The following is a 12,434-nucleotide window of genomic DNA, read 5'->3' on the forward strand; positions in this document are numbered from 1 at the left end:
AGATAGATAGATAGATAGATAGATAGATAGATAGATAGATAGATAGACAGACAGACAAAAGAATAATCAATGATAGATGAAGCAAGTATTTATTTAGCACTTATTATGTCCCAGCTACTATTCTCAGCCCTCAGGGTACAAAAATAAGCAAACAAGTCAGTCCTTGCCCTTTGACAGTTTACGTTCTGCTGAAGGAAGACCACTTATGAAGTTTTGGTACTAAAAGGGGAGGTGAGAAGAGGCTACCTGCAGGGGGCTGTGGGGAGAAAACTGTGGGAAGTGTACGTAGCATGATGGCCTGGTTCCCAGAAGAATAAAACAAAATATAATATATACAAAATGGATTCAAGATAATTTGGGGGAGAAGGCATTAGTAATTTGGAAACCAAGAAAACTTTCATATAGAAAGGACTGAGCTGAACCTTAAAGAAAGCTAAGGATTTCAGTCAGCAAGCATCTAAATTCTACTATGTGCCTAGCAGTGTGCTAAGCTTCAGGAATACAAAGACACCCCCACCCCACCCCAGCAAAAAAAAGTAAAACAATTCCTTCCCTCAAGGAACTTACATTTGAATGGGAGAAGTAATATATTCATGTATAACTAAGAATACCATTGTGTATATGTGCATAAAATGAATCCAAGGTCATTTTAGGAGAAAAGGCCTGAGCAGGAACCAGGAAAAGCCTTGTGGAGAAGGTCTTACTTGAATTCAATCTTGTAGAGAACCAAGGATTCCAGGAAGCAGAAGGGAGAAGGGGAAACATTTCAGACTTGGAAGTGGGGGCAGTTGTTGTGGGGAGACAAAATAGAACATGCCAAGTCATAGAAACAGGAGTTGGGTAGTGGTGTATGAGGAAATTATAGCCACTCTATGATCCATCCATACTTGTCTCCTCACTGCCCCACTCACAAGACACTCCATATTCCATCTCTGCATTTGCACCGGCTCCCCATTCTGTCTGGAGAGAGATGCAACATGTAGAGAGATGAGTATGTACATGATCATTTGAAGAGGAAAAAGAGAACTAGCTAAGTTTGTTCGGGGGTAGGTCAGGAACAGTCTCCAAAAAGAGGTAAGTGATGGGGGATGGGATCCCAATAGGTTCAGCAGGAATTATGATCTTATCTAAGACCAGAAAACCTGCAATATCGTCTGGAAAGAATTCAAAGTCTCAGGCTTAATTGGACTGAGAGTTGTAGAAGTTTATTGTTATGCTTCTATGAGAAGCGGGCAAGAGTCCTTTAGGGGACCTGCAAGTGAGAGGGGTACATGCTTTTACCTTTAAAGGGTAGGGCTGCCATTGTCAGGGCTGACCAGACGGGAGGGGCCTCAGTGCATAGACAAAGGTCAGAGCTGACCAAGAGGAGCATGTGAATAGATAGTTTAGATAAGATTTGGGCCAGGTGAAGGAGACAAAAGGCAAGGACAAAGGAGGGTGTGGGCCAGGCCTGAGAAGAAATGAAGAGATTAAGTAAGAACAAAGGGGTCACAGGGTGTTGCCTAGGTGGAGTGTGGGATAGGGAGAAGGGGCAAATCTCAAGGGTGGGAAAGGACAAATTGCAGTTACAATTGAACAGACTGGTTTTACAAGTTGGTTTCACAAATTGATCTAGACCCCAGGTACCCCATCAACTCCAGGTCCAATACTATAACCACTGTGCCATCTAGTTGCCCCTAATGCTATTGATGATAAGGATTTGAGCTAGGGTGGTGGCAGCATGAGTGGATAGAGAAAGGTGAGAGAGAGGACTGGGAGGTAGAAATGACAAGATATGGCAATTGTTGGTATATGGAGTGAAGAAGAGTGAGAATTCGTTATCAAAATGGTGAACCAGGATGACCAGAAGAATGGATGATGTTTCAAGAGAATAGATGGTTTCAGTAGAAAGACATAAGTTCTGAAGAGGGAGGGATCTGGGGGAAACCATTGTTCCAGTTTTAGCCCTCTATCTCTACCACCATGCTGTCTTGACCATACATCTAATACAATTATCTTCCCACAGTTGAATGACACTTGAGTTTTCTGTTAATTGGCAATCACATTAAAGCAAGAGTAGGGTGTAAAAGAACAAAATTGAAACTAAGAGTCAAGAGAATTGGCTTGTAGTCCCAGCTCCCCTATTGGCAAGTTATCTTCCCGTGGCCAGGTTGCTTCTCCATTCTGAACCTCATTTCCTTATCTGCAGAACCAAGGAGTTGGACAATATCATCTCTATGGACCCGTGTGGGTCTACTGTTTTGGGTTCTATTCTAATATCCCTTTCAGCTCAGCTAGTTGCCTGTGTTGTAAAGTTCTGCTTAACTCTTCATGTTCCATTCTAAGGGCCCCTCTAGCTCTAACATTCTGTGAATAAAAGCAAGAATTAAGTAGCAACATGGACATTCACAGGCTATTTTAATATTATATCATTACTATTTGGTCTAGCTATGTAGGCACACTGGGAAAAATGAGCATTCCTCCACCCTGAAAAGTTGTATAAGTTACTGATTCCTTCACTCAATTTCCCCCATCTGTATATGTATAATATGGTTATTTAAAGGATAATGATCACGGCAGGGAAGTATATGAGGCAGTAAACATCTTTTGTGGGTGATTAAATACCGAAGCAGAGATAAGATTTTGATAAGTGTGCAGCCTTTATTGCAGTCTCCCTCTATGTCCTGAGCATTGTTCCTACCATTGTGTATGACAAGATAAAAGGAAGTTCAACAAACCATGGCATTATAAAGGAAAAAGAATAATGTTTTTCTTCCTTTGTGGTAGAGAGTTTAGAAGGCTCTGTGATGTTTTTTTCAAGACATTATTGTGAAAATTCTCAAGTAGATATATCATGAACTAGGTAGAGGCAGAATGATGGGGTAAAGAGAACACTGGTTATATTGTCTGTGTGACCGTGGGCAAGTCACCTCTCACTGATCCTCAGTTTCCTTAGCTATGTCATTGTTCAGTCATGTACAACTCTTTGGACCCCATTTGGGGTATTCTTGGCAAAGATACTAGAGTGCCAAGTCATTTTACAGATGAGAAACCTAAGGCAGACAGGGCAAAATGACTGGTCACAGTTGGCAAGTGTCTGAGGTCACATTTGAACTCACAGAGATGAATCTTTCTGACTTCAAGCCCCACCCTCTATCCATTGTGCTACATAGCTATCCCTCTTTATCTATAAAATGAGGATAATATCTGTGATGCCTAATCCACAGGGAATTAAATATTATGGATATAAATCGCCTTGTAATTATAAAGTCACAGAAATGTAGCTAGTATGATTCTTATCCATATGTTTGAGTCCTTATTCAGAGACACTAAAGAATCTGATCCAGACTAAAATAAACCAGAGAGTGGATCTAAAAGGAAAGACCCTTCATTAGGGATCCAAATGGAGTTGGAAACAGCCCTAATCCTGACTGGGGGAAATAATGCAATTCAATCCAATCCAACAAATATTCATTGAGCAACTAGTGTGTGGAAGGTCCTATGCTCAGTTCCTGGGTCTTTGTCCTTAAGGAACTCACAATTTAAAGGATATTGTGCATACACATCAAATAAGATGCAACCCAACAAAACAGTATAGAGTCCATAAAAGCACCAACAAAATGCTTTGATACTTCATAGTAGAGAAGGAAGCATCAGGCACTGTTTCATGCAACAGGAAGGATTTCACCTGGATATTAATGGATAGGTCATATCCATAGGTGGAGTTGTAGGGAGAACAAATTCAAGATGTAGAGAGTGGTTTGAGAAAAGGTGTGAGTCAGGAAAGCAAAGGATGTATGAGTGGAATTATACATGCATGAAACAAGGGCATATTTACTCAAATTCTAAATTGTTTCTGATTTTCTTTCCTAGGGGGATGTTCTAAATACAAAGTACCTAGTGGACCTTGGTGATGGCTTTAAGGCTGTCTACGTGAACCTCACTGTGACAGGGGAACTTATTCGGCACCGCTACGAGAATCCAGGAATTTACCGTGTCTTTGTCAAAGCAGAGAATGCTGCTGGACATGAGGAAACTGTTTTATTTGTTCAAGTGAATTGTAAGTTGGCTTTTTCATCTTTAATGTGGTTTCTCAATTGTTGTTCAGTCGTTTCAACCTTGTCCAACTCTTTATGACCCCCATTTGGAGTTTCCTTAGCAAAGATACTGGAGTTGTTTGCCATGTTCTTCTCCTGATCATTTTACAGATAAGAAAACTGAGGCAAGCAGGTTCGTGACTTGCCCATGGTCACATAGGCAGTGTCTGAGACCAGATACGAACTCAGATCTTCTAACTCTCCAGGCCCCATGCCCTAGCCACTGAGTCACCTTGCTGCCCTAGGTTTCCTGATGCTTTCATTCAAATCCTATTTCAGAAACTTACTAGCATTAATACCTTGGACAGGTTCCCTAACCTCTCCCAGTCTCAGTTTTGTCATTTGAAATATGTGGATAATAGTAACACTGACCTCACAGAGTTAATATAAAGATTAAATGAGTAACATGCAAAGTCCTTTGTAAACCTTATATCATAATACAAATACTAATTGGTGGTGGTAATGAAAATGAAGACGATAAGAACTATAATATAAGCTCAGTATTTGGGGAAACATGTACCCTTCTCTTTGGTACCATGGTTTTTCTACCATGAAATCAACTGTCCTGAAAATCCTAAGCATATTTTCCATGTTGCTCTGAATATAGGCATGCTCTATCCTCAAGTCTGACTTACAGAAAATCTGAGCATGGCATTTAATTAGTGTTACATGCATGATTATATAGACATATATATTTCAGTGTTATTTTTGTGTTATAGGTGGGTATACTAGTATACGTAATAGGGGTATGTTCATTTTGGAAATACACCCCCAACTAATCCAAGAAGAGAGCAACAGGTGTTGACTCTACCCTAGCAGGCGCTCTGATTAGCTGGGAACATTTTCAGCATACCTGACAGGAGCCTGGGCAGGAGCATTAGTAAGGTGTACAGGATATGGGGTAACTTCCTGACTCAATTCAAGTTTTCTCCACTCTCTCTTTTGACACATTACTCAAATCTCCCTCATCCCATCTCTGTTGCAAGTCCTCACTGCCAGTCTTTCACCAACTCTGCTGCTTCCATCCAAATAGATTCTATGCTGATTCATCATCCACTAGACTCCACAAAGATCGGTGAGGGGTAGAGTGACCAAGGAGAACATATTGCTCATCTATATTCTTTCTATCTGTCTGTCTGTCTATCTATCTATTTATCCGTATTTTCAAAAAGATGCCATTTAGAACAATGAAATAGATTTAGGGGGTGCCCATAATTGGGTCAGCATAGTAATCTGAAAACTTAGATCCTGCAGAAATCTTCCAGGAGCTGAAACCTTAAGAAGGCATATGGGCTGACATTGCTTATAAGCATATGGTAGGTATCATGAACTAAGAAGGAAATGAGAAAATTCTTTTCCCACAGGGTAGAGATTCTTGATTTCTTTTAAGATCCTTAGCCGTTCCAAGGAAACGGTGCATTGGTTGATTACAAATCTTGTAGGTTATATTCAGGCCTTGTAGATTATTGGTCAGATGATTTCCTATGGACACATGCATTTCCACTGGTCAGAAGCCAGCTGTGTTTAGCTTAGGTTTTATGTATGAAAAGGAGTATCTCCATTGGATTTGCCAGCAGAACTTCCTGGTTTCTCCAGAAAGACAGAAACTCTACTTTCCTCACCACCTAATCTTTAAGGCCAAATCCCCAGGTGCCCTTTTGGCCCAGGAATACTGCTATTCTAGCCAAATTTTCAAATACACTTGGATACTGAACCCTGAAGTGTGATGACTTCATTATCTTGGTGTACTTTGTAGGAAGAGACAGTATCAGTGCAGCAAATCGCTCCATTGCTGCTGTCTGGCAGGTTTACAAAAATATAATAAAGCACAGTGATAGAAGTGATAAATAAATGTTCTGACTGAGTAAAGCAAGCTCATCTCAATTCAGTATTTACTAAATTCTTCCTATATGCTGGCCCTATACTTGGAACTGAAAAACAACAACACAAAAATGGCACAGTCCCTGACTTCAAAGAACTTAAAATCTAACACTGGGGGTGCAGAAGTCGCAAAGATAAGTATAATACAAGGCAATATATGATCAGGACAAAGGAGAGCTCCAGACAAAGTGCTCTGAGAAAATGTGAGACTGGAGGATAATTCTTTGTGAATGGGGGAGAATAAAGTATGTCTTCAGAAGATCACACCTGGACTGAGACTCAAAGGGATTAAATACTAGGCATGGGGGATGGTCTGTGCATATTTCAAGGTTGGATAGGTCAGGACAAGTTATGTAGTTAGTATGTGGAGAAGATTGTGTAAAATAAGGATGGAAAAGTAGGTTGGGGTCAGATTGTTGAGTGTCTTGATTATTAGGTAAAGGAGTTTTGCTTCATTTTGTTTTGTTGTCTATTGACCTCAGGAATCTACTGAAAGGTTTGTATTTGGAAGTGAGAGCTTCATATTTGATCTGTTTTCTTGGTCACATTCAACACTGTGCTCTTAATGGAAATAACATCTATGCCAAAACAAAAATGTTTATCCAATAGTCTGTAAGGGAATAGAAAAGTGTACATGTAGATTGTACATTGTCCAGGGTGAGAAATGATAGCTCTGGAAGTTGTCATTCATTGTGCAAGGAACTGAAAATTAGTACAAAACATGACCAGAGGTTATTATATAACTAACAAGTATTTAAATTTAATATACATCCATAATGTATAATATTTCCATGTATAAAATCAAGAAAATCCATTCAGAATTATATACTGCAGCCAATCAACATGTAAAATAGCACCAAAACCCATCAGTCAGAAAAGCATTAAATTCCTCTGAAAGCTTAGAGACAGCTTCTACTGTCCCTTTTATAAACATATCAGAGAAGGACAGCAACTCAGTGAAAAGAACAGAAATAGTTGGTACCATGGACAGTGCTTGAGGAAAGCCTTTCCCAGAGAAACAGATCCCAAATGACTTGTGGCTTTAATACTATCAACAACTCACGAATTCAAAGCACTTTCTGGTTTAGAAAGCATTTTACTTACAACATACCAGTGAGGTAAATAGTGTTTTCTCTCCATTTTGTAGAAAAGGAGACTGAGGCGCCTAGGGAGGCAAAGGAAAGGCAGGAAGCAACATTTTCAAGGTCAGACAACTAATTATTCAACATTTGTAAAAGTCAAAACTCAAAGCTCCCTCTTTTCAGATCAAACCTGGTATTCTTTCCACTTCATTATGCCTTCAGGAAGCCAATTAAGAGGCTATCATTTTTAAGAGAAGGAATGACTTTCTTTATATCACCATGGCAGGATGCCTAGTGAAAAAAAATGCTGGGTTTAGACTTAGGAAGTTGTTATTCAGTTATTTCAGCTGTGTCCAACTCTTTGTGACCCCATTTGGGGGTTTTCATGGCAAAGATACTGAAGTAGTTTGCCATTTCCTTCTCAAGCTCATTTTGAAAATGAAGAAATTGATGCAAACAGGGTTAAGTGACTTGCCTAGGTTCATATAGCTAATAAGTGTCTAAAGTCATATTTGAACTCAGGTCTTCCTGACTCCAAGCCCCGTGCTCTGTCCACTGGCTTTCAAATCCTGCCTTTGGTATTCATTAGTTAATTAATGAAACTCTTGATAAGTCATAAATGCTGTGCCGCTCAAGCGTCTTCCTAAGACTTATTCACTAAATCATAGAAGAGTCACAATCTGCATTAGTAGAGGACATTCCCACACCAAGAGTTTCTCAAACTGACGGAACTCCTGATTCTTTGTGTATCCATGTATGTGTCCTTAGCAGTTATCCTTCAACTATGGGACTCATTTTCTTACTATAGGACAAAACTCATTTTATTACATTTAAAAGCACTATTAGTTATCTCCAAGCCTTAGTTTCCTCTTCTATAAAATTAGAATAATAACTCTTACCCTACTTACCCCCCAGGACTATTGTGAGGGAAAAAACAACATGTTATATAAAAAGCACTTTGTAATCATAAAGTAGTACATAAACATGAACTATTGTTATTCTTCTGTAAAGCAATTTTAATTTATTCAATCAATTAAAGTGAAATTACTGAAAATCTATGCTGCATATTGTTTTCCCTACAAAATGCTTTATGAGGTGTCAGCACATTGCAGAGACATCTAGGATATATGCTAATGGTAGCAATAATCACCACTGATACTTGTGTATCAGATGCAGGTTTGCACAGTAGGTTGTGTGCATGCTCTCATTTACTCCTCCCAATATTACAGGGTGGTAACCACCATGGAGATTGTCATCACCCTTTTATAGATGAAGCAATTTAGTCTCAGAAAGGCTAAGTGATGTGTCCATGGGTACACAGCTAATAAGTGTCAGAGGGCAGACTTCTCCAGTTCTTTCTCTACTACACCATACCGATACTGCCCAAATAAGACCCTGCTATAAAAGATGAGTTCCAAAAAAGAGGAGCTGATAATAACGACCACAAGAGTCTTCTATGGCAATAAAAGGGACCTACTTTGGTACACTTATATCATGGGATTCAACTGATGTTTCGGCTTAGGAACAAAAGGGAAAAGTTACAAAGAAGCAGATCTCAGTTCATTGTGTACATGAAATGAGTTGCCTCCAGAGGTAGTGAGCTTCCTGTCCATAGAGGGTTTTAAGTAGGATGTCCATTGGCTGGAGATGTTGTGTAGGGGAAAATTCATGCTTCATTTTGGGGATGGACTACTTCAAGGGTGGAGAACCTGCAGCCTCAGGGCCACATATGGCCTTCTAGCTCCTTAAGTGAAGCCCTTTGATTGAATCCAAACTTCACAGGAAAAAAAATGCCCTTTTTTTATTAAGGATTTGTTCTATAAAGCTTGGACTCAATCACAAGGCCACACCCGAGAACCTAGAAGGCCACATGTACCCTCAAAGCCACAGGTTTCCCAGCCGTGAACTAGTTGATCTCTGAAGTCATTTCCAACTCCAAAATTTATGATCCTCCATATGTCATGAGAAAGGAATGACCTTGTTCTAGGAGTAGATTTTACAAGTAATCATATGATTTAGAGCAAGAGAGGTTCTTACAGGTCAAGTTGTTGGAGTCCCTTCACTTCACAGAGGAGGACTCAGGGTGGTTTGCTTACAGTCGCACAGGGACTAAATAGCAAAACCAAAACTTAACACCAGTCATTTTTCCACTAAAACACACTGCCTCATAGCCATAACATTGCTACATTGCTGAAACTCCATGTGACTCTAGTTGAACATGAAAATCACTTCTTTCCTTTAATTCTATGATCTTTGTTTAACCAGAGAAATGATACCTCCTGGAGGTACCAATAACCTTTTTGTTGGTACATACTGGGCAAAGACCCAATGCAAGCTAGTCCCTTTGCTGAGAGAACATGGCATAGAGCAGGAGGACATGGCATAGAACAGGGCTCCATGAATTGATGACTCTTTTACTAATGCCTATTTTTGTAACTCTCCCCAGCTCCTCTACGGGCCTTACACCTTGAAGTGGTTCCTGTCATTGGAGTAAACCAGGACGTCAATCTCACTGCCATTCTACTGCCCCAGAACCCCAATCTAACAGTCTTCTACTGGTGGATAGGAAACAACTTGCAGGTACACCTTGGGCTTCTTTGGGTCAGTTTGCAAAAAACCCTGCTCTGGGTGCTTTGAAGATAGTAACAGAGAAGTGAGAGACATAAGCTCTGATCTTAAGGTGTTTACCATCTGCATGAAAAAAATGAACTATTTATAGGTGAAAAGATCACCCATAATTAGTAATGATCCATGATGCTATGAAGTAAGGGTTAGAGTTAGTAAATTATGTGGATCAGAAGGGGAGGAAAAAAGAAGGGAATAAACATGCATCTATGTGTATGTATGTATACACATACACTTATATGTACACATATACAATACATGTATACACATACCCGTACATGTATTGTGTAAGTATGTATATATTATCATCATTTGATACTCAATGATACCCTGTGAGGTAGGTACTATTAATATATTCATTTTACAATTGAGGAAGCTGAGATAAGCATAGGTTTAATGACTTGTCCAAGATTATATAAACTACTAAGTGTCTGAGGTCAGATTTGAACTCAGATTTTCCTGATTTAAGACAGTGTTCTATCCATTGTGCCAGCAAGCTGATCAGAAGAATGGGAAATACCTGTGATCTAGAATGGTCAAGGGAGCTTCCTGGAGGAGTTAGGGTTTCAAGTTGGCTTATGAAATGAGTAGGAATCAGAGAGGCAGAGAAGAAAGTAGAGGAAATTCCTGGCAGAGAGAGTAGAAAGTATGAAGTCTACTTGGGATTGAGGTGGGGGTGGGGAGTCAGTGAGGACCGAATTCATGTAATTGTAAAGGAATAGTGGGTAATAAGGCCCACAAGTAGGGTGAGACCTGATTATGGAGGGCCTTGAATGCCAGGTTAAGGAGTTTGGCTTTTTGGCCTGTGGACAGCTGCCGATGAAGATTTTTTAATAGCAGTGTGATGAAGTCAGACCTGTATTTAAAGATTAATTTGATAACTGTGTGAAGTATTGATCACTGAGGTGAGAGAGACTAGAGGCAGGGTGTCCAAGTAGGATGAGGAATCCTTTGAGATTATGAATCAATATTTCCTTCTTGGTTTGAAAGGAAGAGTATAATACTTTCTTAACTCTCCTCAGGCCATAAAATCATCATCATCATCACAATCATTACTGACATCTACATTGCATTTTCAAATGTTCATTTTGCTTTACATAGATGACCTCAATTGAGCCTCCCAACAAATCTGTGAAATAGATATTGCTATCCCTATATCATTATATGGAAACAGAAGATCAGAAATGCTAAATCACAGAGCTGGTTAGTCCCAGAGCCCAGATTTATAACCATGTCTCCTGAATCCAAATTCAGAGCATTCTCTTTTAGGATGATTAGACAATGGGATCTCATCCTGTTAGAGCTGTAAGGGGACTAAAAGATCACTTAGTTCATATCTCTAGTTTTTATTTGAGGAAACTGAGGCACACGTTCTCTGAGCAAGTGACTTATCTGTGGTCACACAAGACAGAAATAGTAGAGTCGTAATCATGGGATCATAGATCTAGAAGTGGGAGGAACCTTAGAGGCATCTAATCCAACCCACATATTTTAGAACTGAGAAAACTGAGGCCCAGGGAGGCTTAAGTTATTTATCCAAGGTCACACAATCTTCTGACTTGAAATTCAATGCTCTTAGTTGCAAGGAGTCTCTTAGGTCATCTATTCCAATTTCACATGTGAATTGTGACCCTTCATGAAGACCAAGAAGTGAGGCAGGTAAAATGTCACAGTACCAGTAAACTTGAGTGTTCTGGGTACTGCCAAGGAATGATATCTTCCCATTGAAGAGTCACACACAGTGCAGTAGATAGATTATAAAATCATTGCCACTTGGCCTTAGGAGGATCTCAGCTGCTGGGGTATATTATGTAGGAACCTATTGTTCAGTCTAGAATAGCATCATACTCTGTGCCTACCAAGAAACACTTCATCCTCTATTATGAATTTCAAGAACACCTAACCTATCACACATATGGAAGGGAAAAAGGAAGAGGAAAAAAATAATCATAATAATATTCTTATCCATGTTCATATATCACAATTATTAGTCAGGTGACAGAGCTAAAGGAATCCTTAGAATAGAGAATAAGACATGCTACTACTGAAATGAACATTAGAACAGAGTGACAGAAATAGCAGGAACTTTACCACATAGAATATGAGTGGCTAAAAAAACATCAATATCATCTCATCCAGGAAACTTTGATTTAGGCAAGAGCAGTGACTTGCCCATCATGCATCAGATACTGAAATGAATCTGTGATCTCAACTATTCCACAGACTAAAATTTGCAATGATATTCATATATCCTGGGCAATTCTTGTTCATATTCTCCCTGAAAGTTTGCCCCAGAGGTCCAGCCAATGTCATACAACTGGGTAATGGCAGATCAAGGACTAGAAGGGAGATTTTCTGTATCACAGACAATGCTCTTTTCATTAGAGGGTGCTGCTTTTCCTCTTGTTTAATTAGACTTTATATTTTGTTTAGCTGTTTCCTACTAGGAGAGGTAATGTGACTTAGAAGCTAGAGAGCCACCAATCTTGGACTCAGGAAGATCTAGGTTCAAGATGCATCTCTGATACATAATGACTGTGTGACTCTGGTAAAGTCACTTAGCATTTCAGTGCTTCAGTAAACTCTCTTAAACTAAGTTGCAAGATAGTTGGTGATTTACTACTACCACTACTACTACTACTACTAGTAGAGATGGTGATAGTGATGGTGGTGGTGATAGAGATGGTGGTGGTGATGGTGATGGTGATGGTGATGGTGATGGTGATGGTGATGGTGATAGAGATGGTGGTGGTGATGGTAATGGTGATGG

General features: G+C 39.6%; 1 protein-coding gene across 3 annotated transcripts in view; it reads left to right on the plus strand.

Annotated features, from left to right (window-relative positions):
* Positions 1–12,434, plus strand: part of SORCS2 (sortilin related VPS10 domain containing receptor 2) — a 1,276,597-nt gene that overhangs the window by 1,219,858 nt on the left and 44,305 nt on the right. For all 3 annotated transcript variants that reach the window (XM_069070295.1, XM_069070289.1, XM_069070305.1), the window contains exons 19-20: positions 3,853–4,039; positions 9,486–9,619. In XM_069070295.1, the coding sequence (XP_068926396.1) occupies positions 3,853–4,039; positions 9,486–9,619 (321 nt within the window). The remainder of the gene's footprint in view (positions 1–3,852; positions 4,040–9,485; positions 9,620–12,434) is intronic.

Source organism: Petaurus breviceps, unplaced genomic scaffold, assembly GCF_028583685.1.
Source record: "Petaurus breviceps papuanus isolate PSGF00001 unplaced genomic scaffold, PetGlider_PUasm1.0 140, whole genome shotgun sequence".
In the NCBI taxonomy this organism is placed as follows: Eukaryota; Metazoa; Chordata; class Mammalia; order Diprotodontia; family Petauridae; genus Petaurus; species Petaurus breviceps.